General features: G+C 47.5%; 1 protein-coding gene across 2 annotated transcripts in view; it reads right to left on the bottom strand.

Annotated features, from left to right (window-relative positions):
• Positions 1-11,465: 11,465 nt before the first annotated feature.
• LOC146206196 (uncharacterized) overlaps positions 11,466-24,846 on the bottom strand; it is a 134,440-nt gene continuing 121,059 nt past the window's right edge. For both annotated transcript variants that reach the window (XM_084590823.1, XM_084590825.1), the window contains 2 exons: positions 16,935-17,079; positions 11,466-14,532 (listed from right to left, as the gene is read on the bottom strand). In XM_084590823.1, the coding sequence (XP_084446949.1) occupies positions 13,745-14,532; positions 16,935-17,079 (933 nt within the window). In that variant the 3' untranslated portion in view covers positions 11,466-13,744. The remainder of the gene's footprint in view (positions 14,533-16,934; positions 17,080-24,846) is intronic.

Raw genomic sequence — 24,846 nt, 5'->3', positions numbered from 1 at the left:
ATGGCATGGCTATGCCACTGCTCACTGCCCTTGTGTTTTGAGGGCTTTCTGCCCAGGCGCATATTGTTACGGGGAAGTATTTGTCGAGACTTGCGCTGCGATGGGCGGAACTTGGCGCATAGACTTCAAAGGCCGTCGAGCATCCACACTGTCTGCGTCATAGTCGTCTGCGAGCATACCATTTCGTTGGTCACGCGTGCCCCTATAATACTATTCCCCTCCGCAAAACGCAACGTCCTGATGCCTATTAGGCGTGCGGTGGAGAGTGGGAGTAATATGGCTTGAGGCGGTCCACATGCACTATTTCGGAAGTGGGTGTAGCGGGCGGTGACTTTGGGCGGATAATCTCATATTTTACGCCGATCACTGCTGGGCGTAATACAATATTTTCATCGAAAGTGAGTAGAAAATCCGGTTTTGTCCAATTTCCTCTAATCGATGAGAAGAAGGCGTGGGTCGCTTGAGTGGTTCTCAACAGTAATTCTACAACTTGTTCTTAACTGATGGCGTCACAAAGCCAGTACAGAGAAAGTCACAGTGACTTTGAGTACAGATGGTCACTGGCAGAGCAGATGAGAGTGCTTGAGTTGGTGGCGACAAAGCCCGGGCCGCAGCTGTACCGGACACACAAAAAAAACATCGTCTTCGGACGCTTCTAGAACGGCGCCTGCAGTGCACTGTTCTTTGAGGCGCATGCGCAACCCCTACACACCTTGACACAGCAGTGCCGCTTCAATTCTTCCCCCATGTGCCCGAAGCCCGAAAGTATGAAGCTGTGTTATTCCGAATCTGCGGGGAGTTAAAGCATGCACCACCTCATTCATTCATTCATTCATTCATTCATTCATTCATTCATTCATTCATTCATTCATTCATTCATTCATTCATTCATTCATTCATTCATTCATAAATATTCGTTTACAAGGATGGACTGAGACCTAAAGGGGAAGCGGGTGGGTTAGGTGACGATAAGTATACCGGTTTACGAAACGAAGTCTAGCCATGTGAGCTTGCACCTGGCGTCATTACCGCGGCCTTCATGAAGTGGACAGAAGTGTAGCAGGCGCGCGGAGGCCGTGCCAGGTAGGTCCAGATAACGGGACGCAAATTAACTCAGTAGGGAAATTGGGGCAGCTGATCCGGGTTCAACGCCATCGACTCAGGATGCCTGATGGGATGTGCACCGGCTCGCGCCTAGTGAGCGAGGATTTGGACCGGAGGAGGAGGAAGGCCAGAAACGAATGGAGCAGCAATGCGTGGGAAAGGTCATGCACCAACCCACCTGGACACGTTTGAAGCGGGCGGTCCGGATCTGCCTTTTTCATGAGTGTACCGCCCTTAGGGGCGTGACAAAAATTTGTCTGCTGCTGGTTGAAAATAAACGCAAGTGGGGCACGCAGCCGCGATCCGAACTGGCCTGCGAAGCGGCATGTACTCGAGTTGTATGTGCTCGGGTTGCATGTGCCTGTCCTAACATGAACTTCACAAGCTCAAGGAGAGGCACGCACACGCAGTATATGTGGTGTGTGCGGGAATATAGAACATTATATTATGTACATGCTGTCCAAAGTACAACGAGAAAAGGCGTGTGAGTCTCGCTTCCTTCAAGAAGATAGGAGCTCTTCATAGTGCACTTCAGGAGATTGTCTACCCGAGTGGAAACCAGACATGTAGAAGGGAGGCTTCGCGCCCTGTTTTACAATTTCTGCAGGACACTGATCTTGACTCAAAATGGTGACAGCTGGAATGGACTATGTTCTACTGTGAGTGAATGTGTGCGTAGATGGGGACTTCTGGAGTGGACTATGTTATAATGTGAGTGAATATGTGTATAGATGTGGCAGCTGGAACTGACTGTTTATATTGTGAGTGAATGCCTGCATAGATGGTGACTTCTGGAGTGGACTATGTTATTCTGTGAGTGAATGTGACTAGATGGTGACTGCTGGAGTAGAATATGTAGTTTTTATAAGTGACTGTGCACATATAGTGGGCCAATTTCACAGATATTAAGACTTAAAAAAAAAAAAGCATAAGAGACGCTACGGTGGAGCAATTGCCGGCAGAGTACGCAAGGCTAATACTTACTTCAGCTGTGTGAAAAAGGCGCGTTGAACGCCTGAAGTAGTCTTCATCATAGCTGCGTGCCAGCGGCCGTGTTTGTCCTCGCTGTACACAGAGGGCGCCACCATACCACACTCTCTAGCATTTGTCGAGTCTTATCAGGTGCCACCTGCCATATGACTTCGCCGCAAACATGAAAAGACTGAATTTGGCAGCGGTGGCGAACAGTTCGGCATTGATCGCCGAGTATGGTTCGGGGCGCGTTCGAACAAATTTTTTGTTTGTCCTTTCTTATGTTCTTTTTTGAGTAGGGTGCAGACGTTTGTTCCCGCTGTTGCAAAGGGAAGAGCCACATAAACTTATCACTAGTATCACGATAGCATGGGGAGACAGGTTTTGATACTACCTGCGAAATACTTACAAGCGTCTCGCTGATTGAGGAACTATATTGTACAAAATAAATCTAATAAAGCAGCCGAAAAGAAGACTCCACTTAACGAGGCAAGCGTTTCTCATGCATTGAAGAGTGGATGAGTGGAGCCCTGTACTCTGAAGTTGGATGCTTTGGAAACTAACAGCGATTTCTACTGGTGGCGCCAAAACAGCTTTAATTGCTCCCCAATGACAAATTTGAATTCCACTGGTCGGCCTACATTGGCTGCGCGAATTCTCTTGGTCGTATGGAGCAACTCCTTTTGCTGCGGAGTCACGCCGGATATGACGAAAGGCAGCCAATCAGGAGTGGCGAAAGGAACCAGTTTCCGAACGGAACCGTCACTGGATCTGGCCCTAGAGTTGGTTTTAGGGCACTGGGCATTATATTTTCTTTTTCTTTTTTTTTTCTGGGAAGGAGGTTATGGACGGACGGACGGATGGTTGGGGCAATAAATAGATGGGCGGGTGGGTGGATGAGTGGATGTGCCAGCATGCTCGACGCTTATTTTCCTTTCAATTTCCTTAACCCATCGGTCAAACTTACGGTATTGCCCATTTAAATTCGCCATTTTTCTTCACCAACTGATTATACTTACTTTTATGCTTGAATGATAATAGACACATTTAGCATATCGCGTACCGTGCTAGCATTACCGTTACCGTAGCACCAGGAGCCCGCCCACCGCTGGTGCGCGGGCTTGATGGACATGTGGCGCCCTCAAGGTGATCTGCCATGCGTCGGGACTAATCAGCTTGTGCGCACTGGCGGCGATCGGGCTCCCTGTGCTACGGCAACGTTAATACGGTAGTAAAGGTTTATTAACGTGAGAGAAAATATGGCTTCTACGTCAGCATTAGAGTTGGCGTCGGCGTTGTGGGCGAAAAATCACGAGCATGTCTGTGGCAGGTAATCCTTTGGCAAGGGCCGGGCCTTGACTGGGTTGTGTGACATCATGAGACACGGTCGGCTCGGCTGACGCTGGCAACTCGAGCGTCTCTTCTGAGATGGGGATACGAGATGGGAACCTCGCTCGAATCCCTAGTTAGACATGCTACTCCAGGCCACGTTGCAGGGCAATGATCGCATGGCTTGGTTGATGCGAGGCTTTATATCTGCGTCGATTGGTCTCCCACATGAGGTGGCACCTTACGATTGTACGCTGATGGGTACATATGAGATAATAGAGGCGAACATTAAGATATTACTGCTATTAGATTCGTTCGCATGACAAATCAATTTCTCAGGGAAAGTGACTGTGTGTATCGACACCTGGATTGATACTTTCACATGCTAATAAAATATGTTCCATTTTTTTTTTTCGACGGATTCGCATGCAGTGAGCATGCGCGTCATCTTCTGGCTTAAACTTCTTTTTGTAGCGTCGTGTTCTCAGACACTGCTGCCTCTTGGGTTATCTTAAGCCGATTCTTTTCCGTTTTGCCTGTTCCATTTCCTATATGTGTGTGTGTGTGTGTGTGTGTGTGTGTGTGTGTGTGTGTGTGTGTGTGTGTGTGTGTGTGTGTGTGTGTGTGTGTGTGTGTGTGTGTGTGTGTGTGTGTGTGTGTGTGTGTGTGTGTGTGTGTGTGTGTGTGTGTGTGTGTGTGTGTGTGTGTGTGTGTGTGTGTGTGTGTGTGTGTGTGCGTGTGTGTGTGTGGGGGGGGGGAGAGAGAGCCTGCTTTTATTTGCCGGATGAATATAGTTCTTACAATCTCGGTTTCTTGGCTGCCGTATTAACACTATATTTCTATGTCCTGCTGGTTTCCTGCGCACTGACAGGTCAGTTTACCTGACCTTTTTCGCCATTGTTAGTGCAGCATTTTTTATGTGAAAGTATTAGCACCTCATTTTCTCATGCTTCGAAAAACGCTCAACCCGTGTCCCTCGATAAAATATGTCTATGGCGACTGTCCTCAATCGGAATCGGCCTAATTTTACTCACTACAATCAACTCCGACGACTGTTTGGGCCGCTTTAAGCATTGGTAGGTGTACCGGGGTCACACCGGCGCATCGTGGTGATTCTACGCGCGCTGTCTACTTGTCTATTTCAGTTTACTGTTGCCAAACCATACTGAATAACCGTTTTAGTTCGCTAAAATTGGTGCATTTTCTCTCGACAATTACCACATTCGCACACATGAAGTGGCGCTCAAAACGGCGCACGAAAGCGGTGCCTCGATCAGTGCGATTCAAACTATGCACTCACAAGCATTTACACGCGCTCTTTCATAGTCAAAACCTCTCCCACTTTTTAATTTTTCCCAGCCGCTCGCATAGCGTAGAAATTTGAGCGAAATTTTAGCAAAGCGAGCGGCCGACATCGGCACTGCTATGAGCAACCTTGTCGGAGAGCGAGTTGGCGACAGCTGTTCGCAGGCGACAACGGCATGTTTCCGAATATTTCGTTTTGGCGCGGCATGATAGGATCGACAAAACGACGCAAACATTATGTTTACGGGTGCAGTTGACCAACTCTTTCCGCGGTGTGACTCCGCCATGTGAGTATATGGCGGAGTCAAACTGCAAACTGAGCATATGACGCGCCTGTTCGTTGACGTCACCAGTTTTTGGCCCACGTGACATTTCAATGTTATGTCTTGTGTTTTTTGAGGCCAAGTTAGAAACCTGGCAACTACGAACCGAAACTGCTGCGTACAATAATACGAAAATAAATTATGCAATACGAGTTTGGCCTTCCAACACCATGCTCTGTGCTTACAGAATCGCTACGCACTATTTACAACACAAAAGTATAGCACAAAAATTTGGTGTCCCTACCCTTTTAAACATGGAACTGGATTCCCAAAAGCAGGCCGTGACGCCATTATTCCTGCCCAATGCCTCTCAATACTTCATATCTGCGGTTACCCCATAATGCTATATACTTCATTATTACGTCCTAGTGGATTTTTCGTGCTTTTGCACTTCCTTCCTTTACCGAAATTCTGAGATATTCGTGTTCCGCCTGCCTGAGTCTATCTTGCCCTTTTACTGCAATCAATAAATGTTATCACACTTGATTTCTAGCAAAAAAAAAAAAAAAAAAAAAAAACCACTTAGGACCCCCGACAAGTTCCACAAATAATAATTAGATTCCAGTGCGTAAACCATGCTCAGCTAATAGCGCAATATCGTCCGCTCTGCAAAAGTTACTTGTTTACGTTCTCGTACACGCTCCAATATATTCAGGAAGGCTAAATACAGAGGCATATGTTTTCCGCCCCAGCTGTTCCTGCCCATATTCGATAACCACGAAAACGTCATCTAAACGCCAGCCGCTTCTGAACTCGTTCTACAATTGTCCCACTACTTCGTTACTTTCTATCGAAGCATGCATATTTATTAATGCATATTTATTAATGCAAAAGCATTTCTTGTCTCATGAATGACGTGGACAGAAATCGTGGACAGAGCGCGTCCGTCCAAACTGTCAATAGAGAAAAAAAGATTTCGAATATGGCAGAAGGAACAGATCGGCTTCTCTGGCACAGGCACGAGAGCACTTCGTTATCCCAGCAGCCGTTCACGCCTCGTGTGAAACTGCAACACACTCTCGCGCTGTGCAGTAGACATTTTTTGCTTTCATCAAGTCCTAACTGCATGACGCTCTCGGACTATGCAGTGAACAGTGTCGGGCGAATCCATCAGGCGGCGTGACAAAACTCGCAATGTTTTCGCATCACTGCACTGACGAAGACTTTCCACCCCTGTATATTTTCATTGTCTGCATTGCCATTCTGTATGTAACCAAAGTTAGCTTTGTCGCAAGTGATCGCCAAAACTTATATTTATCCCGCATAATACATTCCAGCGTCCATTCTTGCGCGCGTAACTTTGTGCTCGTGTTCAGTTTCCAATCACTTTTCTTTTTAACTTGGACGATGGTAATGCACAGTACAAAGCCACCTTTACTCAGAACTGAATCAAAAGTGAAATGTTCAGGTGGTTTGACGACCGCAAAAGGCCTAGGTTTCCAAAACCTACCCTTCTGGTAGACCTACTGTGCGCACGCAGGCAAAGATACACGCGATATCTAGCCTACAATATTTACCAGGCAACACCAGGTGTCTGCGCTGCACTTGATGCTATAGCGCACAGTGATATGAAAATAACGCACTCGACAATCTTCAGAAATTTTAGACAACGCCAGCGAATATCGCATAAATGCTCACTAAATGTGAATTGCATAAAAAGAAAAACTTCTTCACCTAGCACTATGGGACTGCCACTCACATATAACCTCATTCATGGTCACTACATCCGAGGTATCGACGAGCGTCATAACAAAGTTCCAAAGCTGTTTGTAGCATACCAAATGCTGGTAGAGTTGAACGGAACTTTTTCGCATCTTGTGCAACTGCACCGTAGCAATCATACACCACCAAATTCGGCCTCGACAGGCTTGTCGCTTCTTGCTATTTATTTTCCAAACGCACTCTATTTGTTTTCTTTGGCAGTTTTAGCTGCTCGTTGTGAGCTCAGGACACACTTCAGAAACAAAATATTCCTGCACATCGGAAGCTTAGACCTTTTCTATCAATGCATAAAAGAAGCGCAGTCCAGTGTTTTTCTGTAACAGATTTAACTGCCTGGTTCGGAAACTTAGACCATTTTCATTATCATGGGCATAACTCTATCTCAAAATATTCTACTGTTTCCTCAGGATTGAAGCATGAAATGAAACGTTTAGCTAATAGTTCAAACTTAACATTACGCTTACGTTGTTCTCTAATTTATCCGATCTATAGATGACGTTAATGGTTTCATAAACATTACTAGTAAACTAGATCATTATGCTAATGCTGCGCTCTAAATGCTATAATGTTGAAATAACAACTGTACTGTATTAAAATATATTATGGACTTGAACCACGATCAAGCGGGTTGCAGCACGAGACGGATCCAGTGCCATAAAGTGCTCGGCCCGCAACCATAAAACCATTAACCTGTATTCATTAACTTACCAGCATGTTACAATATTTAGAAAACTTCGTCTCGGAATATTTGCGACAGTGAATTCGTACAATAATTAGACCAACCAGTAGCATAAAACGTTGTTTATTACCCATATACCGCTATAACTTATGGGACACGTTTCCAGACTGGCTATAACAGCTTGATGGCGTGTTACTTGTTCAAAGGCGAGTGCATGAAATGCGTGGTTTTATTTGTAGCGCTCAAGTGTCGCCTTCACCGAGCTTTGAAGTGCTGATTGAAAATTTGTGCTCTCGCGACTGGCAAGCGTCGCTCTCCAAGATTGGGAAAATGTCATGTTCATATAATTCATATGATTTTCTGTCATTATGACCATTCGCATTCAGTCGTGCGCTACCACACTATGCGTGGAGTCCCAGAGGATTCGAGTCCAATCTCACCCTTCCTTGTCAAAAGGAGCGGCCCAAGTTGATGCCTCTTACCAACTCGGCCAGCTCACGTGGGGTCTCGTCAGGTCAAACAATCCGCTGACCAATCAATAACCGACCACATATCACTTGCCCTGCCCGACACATGCTCGTGATTTTTCAAGGACAACTCCGTAACCTGGTTTTCTGTAGAACTCCGGGAGCGCTTTGGTGTCAAAAAGTGATATTGTTCAAACATTTCTATGCAACGTGAGGTGTAGGTCCGTTCCAAATCCTCGGCTTGTGTGTTGCGACACTGATAACGAAATGCACAGATACCATTAGAACATATATAATTTAAGAGAAAGTTGAATAACGCCAACAAAGCTCTTTTACAGAAATACACGACTTTTGGAACCGGCTCGGTAACTTCATTGTGTGACTACGGGCGAGGTGCAGCTTGGCTTTTTTTAAGCCACCGTGAGACAGAAAGAAGTTCGCTACGTATCTGCTTCTCATATCGCACGAAAATGTTGCGCAATGACTTAAATGCTATATATACTTACTTGGTTGACTGGTGCGAGACAAGAGCAATAGGAGGTCGCTGAAACAGGGCGTTGTTCCGCATGGGGATAAGTTGGATACTGACGATTAAATACATTACCATGCTCCTCCGATGCGAGTCATCACTAAAGTCAGACGCCCAGAGTGCCTTGCAATGCACCCGCAAGGGATAGCACCACAGAACGTGTCATCTTATGCGGCGATGCGGAATGCAGATGACCGCAGCGCTCGGTCTCACAGCAGGGACACTCAGTGTTGAAGTAGAACAAGAACATTGCTGCGGACTCGGGTTGAAAACGCTCAACGCATCGTTTATTTTAACAATGTTACAATCGTAGCCTGTCATTTATATATTCAAAATACGCAAGAATTTCCTTAAATACACGCACAAGTGAGACTCACGTCTGAAACAAGCACAAAAAGAAACTGGTGGGGAACAAGGCGATGTGCGTATGAACAAGTGAGTCGCGTGGCTGGAATGGCCTCTCCTGCACGGTGCCTTTCGTGGTTTCTCGGTCGGAGACGGGGCAGAGGGAGCACGTGCCAGATGACATATACGAAGGGCAGCCGAAAAGCAGCCGAAAAGCAGCCGAAAAGCAGCCGAAAAGCAGCCGGAAAACCAAAGCGTTGTTGGGAGTTCATTAAAGAAGTCTCAATAGTTAATTATCAAAACATGCGCAGGCAATTTTTGGCGCCTTACTGGTGCTGCATTTGACTGCATGCGACTAAAGCTGCGCAGTATCTAAATCTAGTGCCATCTTCTCCCTCTGCGTCATATTTTGTTTGTTTTGTTTTGTGGTGTTTAACGCCCCAAAGCGACTCAGGCTATGAGAGACGCCGTAGTGGAGGACTCCGGAAATTTCGACCACCTGGGGTTGTTTAACGTGCACTGACATCGCACAGTGAACACGGGCGCCTTGCTTTTCGCCTCCATCGGAAAGCGGCCGCCAAGGCCGGGATTCGATCCCGCATCTTCGGGAACAGCAGTCGAGCGCCATAACCACTGCGTCATCCCGGCGGGGCCCTCTGCGTTATGATTAGCATTTGTTTAATCCCTGCACGGTGATGTGCGCTCAACAGCTCCAGCGGGAATTAAAAACTAAGCTCAAAGGATGTTAAAAAGCATCCTTTCAGCATCTGTACTGCATTTTTGCTTTTTATTTTTTAGTACAGCTGTACAGAAATCTGCGGCTAGCCTGTGAGCCATCATTGCCCACACTGTAACCTGGAGGTCAATCGAGTTGAATGTTCGGCTCTGCAAGCGCTCCACCCTCAAGAAACACCCGCTATCGAGCTAGCTGGTTAATTTCCGTCTGCAGGAATCGGCGCATATTGCGAAAGAGCAACATTTGCTCCTTTCGAAATAAAATTTGATAGCTAGGTGCTCAGTCTTCCTATTTATTTATTTAACTTATTTGAAAATACTGCCGGCAGCAGCGCTGCCCAAGCAGGAGAGGGAAAAATTACATATTTTGCAGTAAGAGTCCAAAAACACCTCATCAGTGCCATCGGTGTCTTTGTGCGCAGGTTTCTGTAGACTCCATCCTCCAACTTAACAAATGGAAACTGCAGGTTGCAGGTCTGGAAAGTGTGGAGGATGCGGCATGCACTCGCACCGTCGTTATGCTGGTTTACGTCTTACTAAAGATAGATGTCTTCCAAAGAAGACCAGGTCACTTGATGCGAATAGATCATCATCAAGGCACGTGACTCCAAAAGAGCTTTTATTTTGCTCATGGGGCTCACGTGCATATTTAAAGATCAACCGCGGGCCTCTGCAACTTCCGACGTGGATGAATCGCATCACATGACCATGGTTAACGGTGTTTGCCACGACATTCTCCATGTGGCGAACAGAGTCACTTAGTCTCCATCTACCTCTCGATAAATATTTATAGCACTTTTCAGGTTGCTTTTTGGCTGCCCTAGTAAATGGAAACAAATAAAAAAGTGGGAGAACGACAGGCAATGCGAAAAAGGAATGTAGAGTGACATGTGCCCGTGCGCGGCGCGTGAAGGCGAGCTCTCACTTGGGCCTGTGCGCTCTTCCCCTGGGCAGCGAGATCATGGGGCTTGGTTAAGTAGAATGAGCTGTGGCGCTGAACGTCGCCGCCCCGTTCACCGCATCTCTCTCCGGCCGGCAACGGATACCAACACCTGCGTTGCAGTTATTCGCCTGGGAAGCAAGGCTGCACGAGCGATGCTCGCCGGCCCAGATTTCGCTGACCACTTCCACTGGAGCTTGTTGCCACGAGCTTCGGTCACAGGCTAGGTAACACTCAATAAAAACGCTGGTAACATCGCTACAGGCATTCTGGATGGAATTTGGAGATACGCGATAGCGGGTTAAACACCGTTCAAATAAATGTATGAAAGAGAAGAGGGTATGCCTCAGTTCGCAAGCCAAGCCAACGTTTCGATAAGTATCGAAGCGCTGGCTCGGCTTGCGAACTCCGGCTCCCCTCAAATCTTGGCTCAGTTCTCTTTCTTACTGTTTATCAATCTCCTTTCTCTCTTTCTACCTTGGATCTTCAAATAAATGAGAGTGTTTCGCGCGTTTCACTTCAAGCCGCACTCATAGCAGTAATCGTCAGTTGCTTTTGCTACCTTTACGACAACGTCCCGACTCCAGTCAGGGTGGAAAGCGCGTGCACACAAGCATCCGAATCTATGCAACAGTGCCTTTCTGTTGGCCTCTCCGCGCTCTGTGATTGCAAATTGTGCGCTGCAGATGAAACAGTGTCCTGCAGTCTAGCTTCACGAAAGCTGTTACACCACTGGTCGATCATCGCCTCAGCAGTTCCAGTTAACATGATGTGTAGACGCCATAAAGGACATCGCCGGTCTCGCAACTATGTCGCGCTATAGCATAAGCTTCTCGACGTCGGCCGTGTCGGAGAACAGCTCTCCCTGGAAAAGGCTACCTGGCAGTTAGAAGATTAGCAAACCTGCTCACGAATGCACCACCATATAAACGCGCATCTCTTCACGCACTCGCAGGCGGCTTTTCCCAAAACGGGGGGAAGGGGGGGGGGGGGGGGGGGGGGAGGGGGTCAACTATTTCTGGATGTAAGCTTCCCCCGTTGTCAGTAAAATCTACGTTAGGCTATTCCAACGGTGTCGTGAGGCCGGCGAGGCAAGCCTAGGACCTGACACTAATATTGACCCTTTTCTGTTGTTCTTTACTTTTCTTATGGCTCCTACATTATTTTACCTTGTGGGACAACTTGGTATCTACTTGCAATGTCAGAAAAGTTGGTGCTCTAGGAAAAGTAAGGCACTCGATGTTCGCAGTTATGCATGCAGCGGGGCTGCTGTTGATTCGCACACTGCCTCGTTGGGTTAGTTGGTGTTGCTTCCAGAACACTTCCCCGTTTTCGGCATGGATTAATGCAGTCGGTGGGCCTTGGTCGGGGCGGTAAGAGTAACCGAGTGTGAGGCGTTTGTGGGTCGCCAAGAAATTTGAGGAGGCAACTTAACACTGTCTTTGGAATGAATAACAGCTCTCTTCAAACCAGTCAAGAGACTAGCCCGCTGTAGCCCTCGTATTCTCTTCGACGAACAAGTGCGTTTTATCGAGGCAAAGGAAACAACCGTGTCGGCCCCATTGTTTCCCCCTCACAATCTCTTCAACTTCAGTGGTGAAACACCATTAATAAAATTAATCAAACCATCCGTGACGGGCGGAAGAATTGATTAGCTTACAGCGTTTCATTCTACTGAGCGCAGATCCTCGCGGTGAGCACGACTTCCTCTCTAAACAGGCCTCTACATCGGCTTGAAATCGCTTCAAGCCAGTTCAGAGGTACGTCTCGCCACATTTTGCTGGGAGTGCATCTCGACGATTCCTCGCTGTCCGGCAGCTACCCGCGAACATGGAACACCGGTCGCTTCTTGCGAGTAAACATTCACCAATTCCACTGCGTCACAATCGTCTCAGCCGGGTTTCGCGCACGGGAAAGTGGCAGCGGCACGGTGTGGACAGGACAGACGACGGTGAAGGCTCACCGCGTGCGTCGTTCCGCGCGCGCATCTGCCCTGGTTAGATGCAACAAAGGTCAGTTAAAGAGCATCGCAGGTGGGGAAATGCGAAGGGAAAAGCAGCAATACAGTCCGCGCACGGGTGGCTACACTGTCCGACCCAGCGCTCTGCTGAGGGAGGGCACCGAGCGTGGCGCGCGATGATGAATGTTTGCGGCTCGTCGCTCGCCATGCTGCTCAAGGCGGGGGAGGGACGGACGCAGCCTGATCAGGTACTGGCCCAGTGCGGACAGGACGGGAAAAGTGCCAGAAGTAAAAGCCACTTGGAATGGTTTGTACTAGAATGCCCACAGCCCCGATGCGCGTGTATACGCGAAATTGACACACACACAAACACACATACACACATACACGTCGACATTTTTTATATATATATATATACTTATGTCTATATATATATATATATATATATTCAAGGCTCGAAGTGAACCGCCTGGTTCGAAGATTTTTATCACAGTGGGAATAGAAGAAACATTAAACGCTTAAAAACAACGACAGTTTCATTTGAAACATGCGCATGAAGGCCTGTCTGGGAATGGATGCAGTGTGTGAATTTTGTACAATGATTCAGGCCACCAGTGAGCAGTGAAAGCCTTCGTGGCACACGAGCAGGCTGCGTGTGAGGGACGAAATGTACAGGGAGCCTCGGCAATGCTCCGTCTGGCGGGACTCGCGGTCAGGCGGCGGATGTACGGACCGGGCACTACCGGTGGCGTGTAATACTGGTGGCGGCTCGGACCGAACGAGTCGCCCGGCCAATGGCGGCCCGCCAAAAGGGCACTCCTCTGGTGCCATCTCGCGAGCAGGAAGCGCAGATGAAAAGAGCGGCCGTCGAGATGACGAAATGTCTTGCAGAAAGGCACGAGTCTGGTGGCGGTATGGAACAGTCGGTGGTCCACGTCTGAGAAGTTCACAGATCATAGGAACATTGGAAACGGGATACGCAGAGACGAGGAGGAACGAGTTAGAAGACCGACAGATCGCAACGCTTGGCTACCAAGTCTTCTGCAATGCCCTAGTGAATCGATAGAGGGGAAAGAAAGAACGGTAAAAGGCGGACTTTGATGGGAACAGAGCAGTTGGTTCCCTGGAAGACGAAGGACTATTATAAAGAGCAGGCTCACACAAGTTTCCCTGTCGTCGACATAGTTCTCTCTCTGTGGTCCATAAGCGTCATTTTTCTTTTTGTGGGGCATATATTACACAGTATTAGAGCTCTGACGCACGCACTGCAACCTCGCTTGGGCGGCGGTGGCGAGTCCCTATGAACACTTGGACGGCTGGCGAAAAGGAGGGCATCACTTCTTGGCGCTCCTCAAGTCGAGCGGGATCTCGGCGCCCGATGAGGAGGGCGCGAGCAGTGCGGGCTTGACGTCGCAGTCCTGGGCGTCGACGTCATCGGCGTGGTCGTCGGCGGGCGAGGCGCTGGGAGAACAGGGCTTGCGCACCGAGAGGTCGATGGGCTTCTCCTGCTCGGGCAGGTCAGCAATGCACTCGCCGTTCACTACCAGCGTCGACGGGTGAAGCAAGTCCCTGTACGGCTTCATCGGACCGAACGGCAGGTAGCGCGGCGAGTACGGGTAGGCCACAGCCCCACCACCCTCGGCATAAAGCTTGGAGAGGCCGTTGTGCGTGACGGGGGCCTTGCCGAAGAAGACGCCCGCGCCTGGATGGAAGAAGAATTTGCTCGGATGAAGGGGCGAGATGGGCGATACGGGAGACATGGGGTGGTACGCGAAAGCGTCCGCGTTGGTCGGGCTCTCGCCGTTAGAGGACTTGGTTTCGAAGGCCGACGGCGTGGACGCGAACGTGCTGGCCGAAGACGACGGCGGGGGGTACGATGACGCCGGGGAAGAAGGCGGTTTGTCCGACGTTGACAGTGGCGAACTGGTACCGTTGCCTTCCTCGGTCTTGGCACCGTACCCCAACATGTCCTTGTCGTAGAGCGCCGTCAGCGGGTGGGCAGCTGCCGACGCGGCCGCGCCCAGTTGGTGGTGCTGTTCGGCGATGCGGGAGTTCATCTCCGCCTGGTCCTGGATCAAGCAGTGGATCTTGAACCAATTGGAGCGACGCCCGTACCGAGAACCTGCGCCAAAAAGCAAAAAGCAGACTTTTAGGCTTCGCATGGCTGGAAGCAAACGACACATATCACGAATACAAGACCATGTCTGTTCGCACGCAGGTAAAACAGCTGCGCGGCCGCAGCTGTTTCGACATATTGGTGCGATTGTGAATATCTTCCATTTGGGACCGCGATCCATCACGTGGTGCATAACAGCAGCAGCAACAACAACAAAAAGAAAAAGAAACCAAGGTCACTATTTTTATCTACACAAAATACACGGCGGTGACGGAGGTTTGAACCGAGAACTTTTCTATACTAGGCGAAGTATTACGTCAATAAGCTACCACGTGACGTATACATGCATGTGGACGCATTTGTACATAGCCCTGAAGCGTAAGGTGGGACTACCGTACTGTGAAGACGTCAATTTAGGACAATTTTCTTTTATTTTGACAGAGAGGGAATTGAAGAAAGGAAATTTCGGTCGCTGTTTTGTTTGAAGAAAGAGAGAAAGAGAAGCAGAAACTCTTTAGTAGAAAACTCAATTTCAGCCGGCGTTTAAATCCGCGTACTTACTACTCTGTGTGGGGAAGGACTTTGAGGATAGAAAGATGGAAGGAGAAAGGCTCTCTCTCTCTCTTTCTCTCTCAGACACACACACACACACACGAGAGAAAGAGAGAGAGAGAAACCGCATCCATAGCCTGTCCCCTGCCCCCACCTCTCTGAAAAACAAAACGCCACTTCTTTTATTTAGGCACTATACTCCGTTTCATACATCAGGTGCAACGCAGCGAAAGCTACGCAAGTAGTCCGCAAGAAAAAAATAGGAGGCGTATCACTACGCGCTCGTTCTGTAGGCGAGTGGTTTCTGTCGAAACGGGCTCTAATCCGAGCATACACGTTTGCAATAACATGCTTCGCATGCTTAGACATCTTCACAGAGCGGATGTTATAGAAAAAATGCGCACCAAAGAACCATTTTCTCAAAAAGAGATGCGCAGCGCGGAGGGCACAGCCAGCGCCATCTGGTGGCACAGCTGGCAAGGTTGCGGAGCGGCAAAACGCGGCACGAACAAAAACGACATAAACAAACATACAAATTAGCCGAATCCGACCTTTTCTCCCTAAAAAAGGTGCTTTTTATGAAGTTGATGGCAAATGTAAAATGTATTAAGGTTGCAGACAAAGCAACTATTACTTTCTCTCGTCAAGAGCAGGCACTATTTTTTATCGCGGATGCGGAGAGCGCAAACAAGAGCTGTAGCTTTGGTAGTGTTGCACTTGATGTATGAAACGGAGTATAGAGTAAGCACTCAGTTTCCGCATTCATTAAAATTCTTCTCTCCATCTCTCTTCATCCCAAACTAAAACAAAAAAAAAACCGTTGTCTCAAATTTCGGGCAAAAAGCAGTACCACCTTCATTCAATTCTTTTAGCACAAATCTGTCTTTAGCTACCACGTCCCAAAAACTGTTTCATCTCGCAGTTCTCACACCTACCGCTCATGTAGAGAAAGTGCGCTTGTATTGAGACTCATATCATACCTAGGTGTTGACCTTTTCGATTTGTAGTTTTTATAAATTCGTCCACCCAGTTTTCGGCACCTTCCTGCTAATAATATAATAAACGTACAAATGATTATACTTAAGAGCTGTGCTTGTTGGGAAAATCGTATACCTATTAACAAAGAAATCATGCCATTAACAAAAGTTAAATCATGCAAGAACTGAGACAAACAATAAATATGAATTTTAATTACAAATTATGAGTCCTATTTTGTGCGCAGATGGCAGCAGCAATGGGGCTGCTTCTCAATAGTCACGTAGCCGGAACATGACATTTAATTGCGACATTTATGCTTGGTTTCAAGTCAATGTCCTTATATGCATTATATGCGATGAAGAGGATTCACTAATCAAGTAACTGTCCTATAAGGAGTGACAGCAATCAACAGTGATACGCTAGGACACTTGGTGAGAATGTACGTGGAGCCTACCTCTACGCAGAGCTGCATGAGGTGGCGGGCTCAAAAAACACACCACTGCTCTAATTTCGTTCTGATCACACCCTTGTTTGGCTGGCGTATTTTTCTTAATTTTATGACATGGCTGAGTGTAACTCGTACTCGACAGCCAGATAGCTGTGACATGCATAAATCAAGGGCACTGACCTTTGTTGGTTAAATCAGAATCCCGAGTATGCAACGCGGTGTAACTTTATCATTCTTTTGTTTTTAATGGTGGGGGTAATAATGTAGGGGGGGGGGGGGGTGTTAACAGTTTGCCGATAAGTTTCGGTACTAAGCTCTAAACTTGTGTTCCACTAGGCTGGATTCTATATGCACCGCCTTCCGCATCACCAAGTCTCAATTTTTGGAGAAAACCTTCGAGGAAAACAAAACAAATACAGCGCATACGCACCGCTTTTTGACATGCCGACCATGAGGCATTTCTTGAGTCTGCAGCTCTTGCAGGAGGTCCTGTTCTTCTTGTTGATAACGCACTGGCCGCTGTTTTTGCACTCTCCGAGCGCTGACAGATTGTTGTACGTCCGGCCAAAGAAGGACTGCAAAGAGAGTGAACGTCACCGGTCACCGCCCAATCGTCGGCTTACCTTCGGGCTACCCTCCTGCCCGGTGGTGACAAGTGACGATGATGACGACGATGATGATGATGGTGGTGATGATGATGGTGATGATGATGAGTTGAGGTCATTCCCTTTGAAACGGGCAGATATGGCATACATATCCTAGCCGGTTACTTCGCCCGCCGTCAAGGCCCTCTGTTGGGGCGCTGGCGTAGAGTGATCAGACAGCTTCCCTATTTTGAGCTAGCATCTTTTGTTGAGCGACACGCAGCAGGGACAGAGAACGAAAGGGCGCGCACACACACACACACACACACACACACACAGCGCTATCTTCTTTTCTATGGCAAGGCTGTTCTAATCGGACAAAACCAAGAAACTGATTGAAGCAGAAGAGAGACCGATTAGGAAGTGTCTGCGTGAGCACACCTTCTGCTGATCTTTCAAAAAAAAAAAAAAAAAACCAATTTGCTCACCTTCAGGCTCGATGATAGCACGTACATCTCATGACACGGCAATGCTGCATGAATATATAGATTTGTTTCTTCACAATAAAGTTGTTAGAAGTTTGCACTGTGTGTGCCTTGTCGTTCTCCGTTCCTGTCGTGTGTTGCGCTACAAGATGTTTAAATGTCCGAACTAACAAGCCCAAGTTTCTACCTTATTGGCATCTTTTTTCAGCCCACATTTACTTTTGCCTTGGGAGCGAGCGTACACGCCGGTAAGCACAGACAACATTTAGAGAAAAAGAGGCAGAAAACTTAAGCCACGCGCTTTGGTGTGGAGCATAGTGTGGAACACCAACGCGGTCTTGGTGCTGCTGTGAACGGAAAAGCAGAAACGTCGATCCTAAGTTGCCTTCCCTGCATCACCGGTATGGTGGAATAGAGATGCAAAATTTCTGGAAATTTTGAGTGGCTTGAAAAAGAAAAGTTTATTTCTGTTCTTTTTTTTTTCTCGTGAAAAAATTGAAATTTTGGTAAGAAAAATACACGCTTAGAATAGCATGGATTTATTTTCTAAAAAGCACGAAATCAAATAATGACTTTAATGGTTTATTAAGATCACTCTATAGCAAGCTTAGGCCGTGAGTCGGCTATCCAAAGGATGTGGTATGTGCAAATAATTAGCAACGGTTCCACCAGCAGCTTGTATGTTGCCGGTGTCGTCCGATATTCTTGCCACTACCGTGTCGCTTCCGTGCGTTTGTCACTGCGCATCTCGGCAGCAGTATACGCGGCAACATCACAGTGTTACGACTCTTGCCTGTTCTGACTGGCCTATATAATAATCATTTTGGCGAACCGCTGACCAATTCGTAAGTGTCCAACAGAAGGCTCGGTGTTCAGGTCCTCTTGTACCTGACGCCCCACTTGCGTGCAGTTAAAGTCGAGCAAAGCTCCACTCAGAATATATCGAAAATCTTGAACTGAGATAGCGTCAGTTTGGATTTGTAGCTCTGGATGATCCAGAAGAAGAATCCACTCGATTCTTTTTGGTAGTGGGTGCATGGAAAGTACCGACTCACTTATTTGAGTTCACGACTACACTGAGAAACAATCTTGATGCTTGGCGTTTGTTTCACTTCCTTAATATACAATCTAAATATCCTACACTACAGCAAGACGCCTCGTGAAACGAGCCGAATTGGGAAATTCACACTCAACGTTACCGTATCTGCTTACTGCTCGCATTTTTTCATCTGTGGCCCTTTCACACACAAGATGCTTGGAGACAGTAGGTCACAAGCGAACGCTTTGCAATGCTGGCAACAATATACAACTCTAATCTACACTCATGCATTTTTATCATCTGTTATTTTACTTTCTGAGTGTACACATGGCAAGACTGCGCAGCCGTGTAAGTTGAAGATTTTGCCTGCTTTTCCTTAAATTCATTAGATGGCAGCGCGATTATACCTTGCTTAAAATTATTGTATAGCCTTCTCCGAAAACAACCAATGAATGTCGCCCGCAAGAAGGCTTGCATGTGGATACAGCAGCTTAGCCGGGCAAAATGTATTTGCTGTTTTGTGCCGCGATGGACAACTGACTCGTGGACATGGACATGTAATCTACCGTGAAGGACATCTGACTTGTATTCAGCCTGGCACATCCGTGGGACCTGCCTTGAGCTCACTTTCTCGCAGCTCGAAGGTCTGAAAGGAGGTGTCCTAACAGACGATGTCATGGGCGCTCAACTACACCGGGTGGCTCGGGTTCGACGCAGACGAGACGTAAGGCAGGGCCTGTGTGCTGTCAGTTATCGTGCACGTTAGAGAACACCCTGTAATCGAATTTATCCCAGCTCCCCTTTGCCGCATCTGTCATAGCCGATGTAGCTTCTGGGACGTTAAATCCTACAGAAACTTAAATACAGAATGTTACAATCTCTCTCTACTTTCTCGTCGAGGCATGCAGTAGAGGTTTGAAAAAAAAAAAAAAAAAGAACAGGATCCTTAACTGAAAGGCAACCAGTCATAAAACCTTCAAATCGAATTTTGGAAATTTTCGGGATTTATTTTTTTCACATTTTCCTCCGCTGAAAAAAAAAAAAAGCCCCCCCCCCCCCCCCCTTTTTCCCCCTCAATATTTCAGTATGTTTCGTTATTATTTTTTTCTTTCAGTCCTTCGCATTTAATAAGGGGAATAAAATTATAAAACATGTGGGCACAAAAAACGCGATAGCACGCACACAGAGTAGACAGTAACGGAGGCGGTTGTGGGGATGATGAGAACAAAATCGGCAAGCCACAAAAAAGGACAGACTTATGTGCAGGTTCCTCCAAGTTCCGAATCCCTCACTGCGCAATGTAAAGGATTGTTACTGCATTACTCTGCATGATACAAGGTGTCCCAGATAATTTAAGCCAAGGGGTAAAAATAAAACATTTGAGGTAGGCTATCGAAACCAGATGCATAGAGTTACCGCCGTTTTTCGAACCACAGGCTTTTCTTTTTTTTTTTTTGCAATTAATTAGCTAATATGTGTGATGTTTTTTTTAATTCAGAGCTTTAAAGGACGCCCGGAAAATATTAAAAAAAAAAAACACGTTTCACAGGCCACAGCGGCCCAAATGTGTCCGCTCATCCAGAGCGGCCCGAGGGCCTGTGGCCGTCCTGCTCATCATCCTGCCCATTCCCCGCCCTCACCGAACTCAAATAAGTGGCTCAAATATAGTTTTACCAGCTAAGCATCACTCCATATTCATGTGTGACAAGCACACTTTTTTTTTTCCTTCATTCTCAGTAGTTCTCCTGATATAAGCGCAGTTTTCAACTTTCAACAACAAACCTACAATGCGCTTTTTTTTTTTTTTTTTTTTTTAACTGGCTGTTCTATTTCATATTGGAGCTGACAAGGCAGAGCTCAAGTTCGCCCATGGTGGAAGGACAGCTAGCCCGCGCACGGCTCCTCGGCGACGACATTTTGTGCTCCCATTTGCGTTTGGCCACAATGAGGATGCCGGCTCAGCGTGCCGAGCTGCTGGTGCGCCTCGCAATGTGGGGCGCTCCGAGGCGGGGTCGCGACCGGCGCGTGCAGTGTTTGCGCGGTCCAAACAGGCGACGCGCCGCCGGCCGGGGTCTCGACTGCGGCCGCCTCGAAGTTGCGCAAACAGGAGCAGCACCGACCGAGTGGCCGCCGCTGGCCAAACAGGCTCCGGCGCCATTAAAACCGGCGCGCTCCCTTTAACGAGCGCCGCCACTGCTGGAGGCGCGCACCTGCGGCCGATTAATTGCTTTGGTCAGTCGCGCATGAGCGCTCGCGGGCTCCATCGGGGCTCACGCTCGAGTGGCTCCATTCAAGGCGCGCTCCCCATTCACCGCCGCCAAGTTCAAGGTGGCGATCCGCCGCCGCCGTGGGAACGGCGCACTGTCCGCGCTTCCGAGGCAGTCTTCTCTGCGGGCCCCAATGCTAGCGTAAACTGGCGTCAAACAACATTCGCGCAGACTTGGTAACGGAGTAGAACGAATACGGCCGCGATAGATTGCAGCTAGCGAAGACTTAACCGGCAGTTTTCAACAGCGAGATCCCTCCCAATCTCTTTACTTCAGGGAAATAAGCATCTCCCTACCTACATAACCAGTTTTACGTCCTGTGAGCGTAAAGGGCCTGTCACACTAGCACGACACGGCGCCTATTTGGTCTGCCAACAGAGCGTCTTCCTGACGTCTGCGTCTATGGCACACTGCGCCGACGGAAGGTCGGTGTCGGCGTCGCATCGCTCGCAAGACGGTTGTCGGCCGACGGTCGCCCAACTCCTATGTCACACTAGCGAGACAACGTGCGAAACCTCCCCACCGACTAGGCCCTCCCATTCTCAGTCTCTTATCGTGTCATTATACAATTCGTTTTCTTAATCCTTTTATTTTTTCTGCCATGCGAGATTCTCCTTTCTACACCTACTCCCGTTTTTATTTTACTTGGTTTATTCTCATAAAATTAAGGGACGCTTTTTTTTTTAATTCTATTTCATAAATTCGACCATACCAAAACAAGCGCCTCACCAGTCATGATTATGGGCCGAGACTGAATACTGCCCAGTATTTTACGGTTGTGGTTGCTGGATCAGAACGGCAGTGTTGGAAAAATAAAAAAGCCGTCCACGGCGAATAAGAGACAGTATATTAAAATAAAAAAAAAAAATAAAAAAAAAAAGTCTACCAGTGGCATCGAACTTGCGACCTCTTGTACGAAAGCCAGCTGCGCTAACCACTGCACCACGAAGTTGAGCCTAACCGGTGGTTTCAGAGGTTGACTATAGGGTTTTAGCTGATATGCGTTTTTGTTATGCTAAGGTCGCGAACGTAGGTAGTAGTAGATTTTACCGCTTAACTGACCGCCCAGCTTGCTGAGAGTAAACTGCAGATAGTTTGAATCATGCCGTGTAGTGCGTAAAACCTTCGGCGTATTTCACAGGGCCGGCCGTGGGACCACAGCTGCTGTTGGTTCTGTTGTAAAGTTTAACGAAGTGTCTAAAGGTACGTCCGACGTATCCATTCGATTCTCGTAAAGATACGGCGGACGTCGATATACAGGCTCATGGCTATACGCACGTCGAACGCGGCCACATTCCGCTTGCTACGCGTGAATGAATCTTATCCTCTATGATATCAGCTAGCCGCGACTCTCGATGAGGTGCTACGAAGAATGCATCCGTTCTAACATAGATCACGGTCTTCACTTAGGGTTGTGTACGGCAAGCATCGCTGTCACGCACATAGCTGCAGGCGATGCTACGTACTGCACCCGCTCCACCAGCTGGCATCGAGATACGCACATTCACGAGCAGCTTTCGCTTCGCACTAAACTATTACCTCGATCTGCCCGTAATGTAAGCGAGCTACTCCTAGCATTTACGCTGTCTTAGGTCCTGCATCGACCTCCGAAGATCTAGCGCCGGCACAACACACACACACCTCGCCGTGCAGAACGATCGGCAGTCCAAAGTATGTATGTGAAATGGCATTATGCTCGTTCCTCACATGCAGACCGAGGAAACAGGATGTTTCTAGCTAAATTCTTCGTTTAAATTCTACCTCAGAGCCGTGGCAGAAGACATGCCGAATTTACTAGAGGCCTGCGCTGCTACTGCGGCGAGCTGCACATCGACTCGTCGAGGCGAAGACCTACTGCACCGCACCGCAAGAGTACACAACCGGAAAGCCGGAAGCGCGAATGATCCGAATTCCCTGTGAACAGCAATGTTCTTTGGTATTTAGGGGAAGACTAGACTAAAGTGCTTAGCCTGCATCTTTTTCTTGTCGTTGAATTTTGCGTACATGTAGTTTAAACCCCCGCATGCTCGAGGTTAGCATGACCCGACTGAACGGCCGCGCAGCTTTGAAACGATCGGGATCGATATGCATGCATCGCCGCGGACTTGGGTACGCGGTAGAAAATGTGCGCTGCACATTTCGTTGCAGAAGCTGACTCTTGGAATTTTGCAGAGTGCGCCATGCAAGTGGTCGTTGCTACAACCACACATCCATGTTCCAACGGCTGGCCTACCCCGAGGCGCATAAATGTTCAACCGTGGACGTATCAATGATCGAAGAGAGGACAGATTTTCACAATATTGGGCGCGAAATCGATAGCTACCAGTGTTCAGTGTTATTCTGCGTTGATCATGCGCAATTCAGTGTTTCAGGTGTGGTCAGTAGCTGTAAGTTTGAACAGTTCGCCTGTCAAGTCAGCGGCGCCAGCGATGGACCGGCGGAGCGATTTTCCACGCTACACCGCTGTCTTGCTAGAAAGCTTTTTGTGGGCCCCGTAATTGAAAGCAACGCCTTCAGAAACGCGTTAAATGTTCAAAAATGTATTCTCTTCAACAGTTTCACTCCAGGCTGTCAAAGCAGGCGGACGTTGATAAAACAGTTGAGCACTCCAGTCTTTAGAAATCTGTAGAATCGCCTTCAGTTTGTAAAATTATTGGAATAGGTCACTTTCCGATCGCTGGGACATAGACCCTCATGACAGCGCTTTCACGTGAATAAGGACCACACCAGACCGAAAGCTTGTCTCATATAACACAGCTAACCAAGGTATACCTTACAGCACTGTGTTGATTTTTATGGTGCATAAGCGACTAATGCTGCCATGCACCAAGAACAAGGTTTAATGTATTTATTTGTGTGTAAAGACTAAAATGTTCTTTAGGATGTAGCTTGTTTAGGAACATTTTAAGAAACCAAAAGTGCAGGAAATTTGCACGTCTCTCCTAGGATTACAGTTGAGAAGAGCGTGTTGTCGGGCTAGTTGGTTCTGCATAGTATATAAGAGAAATGCGCAACAACTTAAACAGGACACATATTCTCTTATTTCCTAGGATCATGCTGGGATGGAAAGGGATCTGTTGCAAAATTGTACAAAATGTTTCCTCTTATTTTCTCGACTCTGGCGCACGTGTAAAATATGGTTTATTGTTAGTTCATCTCCACACTCCTTGCATATTGGTTTTTCCTCTTTCATAAGTATGAAGCTGTGTGTGAGGTGTGGGTATGTGTTTTGTGAAGATGACCTAAAATGGCCTCCATGTTGTGTTTTTGATTACTGCATGATTTCCATTCCTTAATGACAGGTTTGACAAGTATAGTTTGTAGTTTATTTCAATGTTTCAAAAATCTTGCCATTTCACTCACATTTCTTTGTACAAGCTTCTTGGTATCTTCATGCAGCATATTCACCCTCTGTAATTTAGCATTGCGTCAAGGTAACCTGGTTATTTCTTTTCATCACCTTTCAAGACAACTGTCCCGATTTCATAAAGTGTAGGGTTTCTGACGACAGGAATTCCTTGGAAGTCATAGAAATAAATGAGATCCACAATCATGAGCTATCTAGGGTATGCATATACATGTCCATCGCTCAGTGGAATGGTGTCAGTACGCTGTTAGAACAGGTCTTGTGGTAACAACAACCATTGTCTGAGGTGGTCCTTTAATGGGCATTGAAATGCTATGTAACTACAGGTACTGATAGAACTCTTGATCATGTTATGCGATGATGCGATCCTTGCATGCATATAGGTATACATTTCAGAATCTGCAGTGCACCACTTGACCATTTGCCACCAGTTTGTGTGAAAATGTATTTTTCATGCATGTTAACCAGTATTTAACAGATGACCCCTGTGCACAAGCCAAAAGTGCCACGAGCCAAATGTCACGAGGCCACACGACATGGCAGGAGCTGTTAAGTCAAGCTTACAAAGTTATATTTGAAATATGTTCTGGGACGTTTCAG

This window comes from Amblyomma maculatum, chromosome 1 (genome assembly GCF_055883805.1).
Source record: "Amblyomma maculatum isolate TAMU_Amacu chromosome 1, ASM5588380v1, whole genome shotgun sequence".
NCBI lineage: Eukaryota > Metazoa > Arthropoda > Arachnida > Ixodida > Ixodidae > Amblyomma > Amblyomma maculatum.
This window is presented reverse-complemented; position numbering and strand designations above follow the sequence as displayed.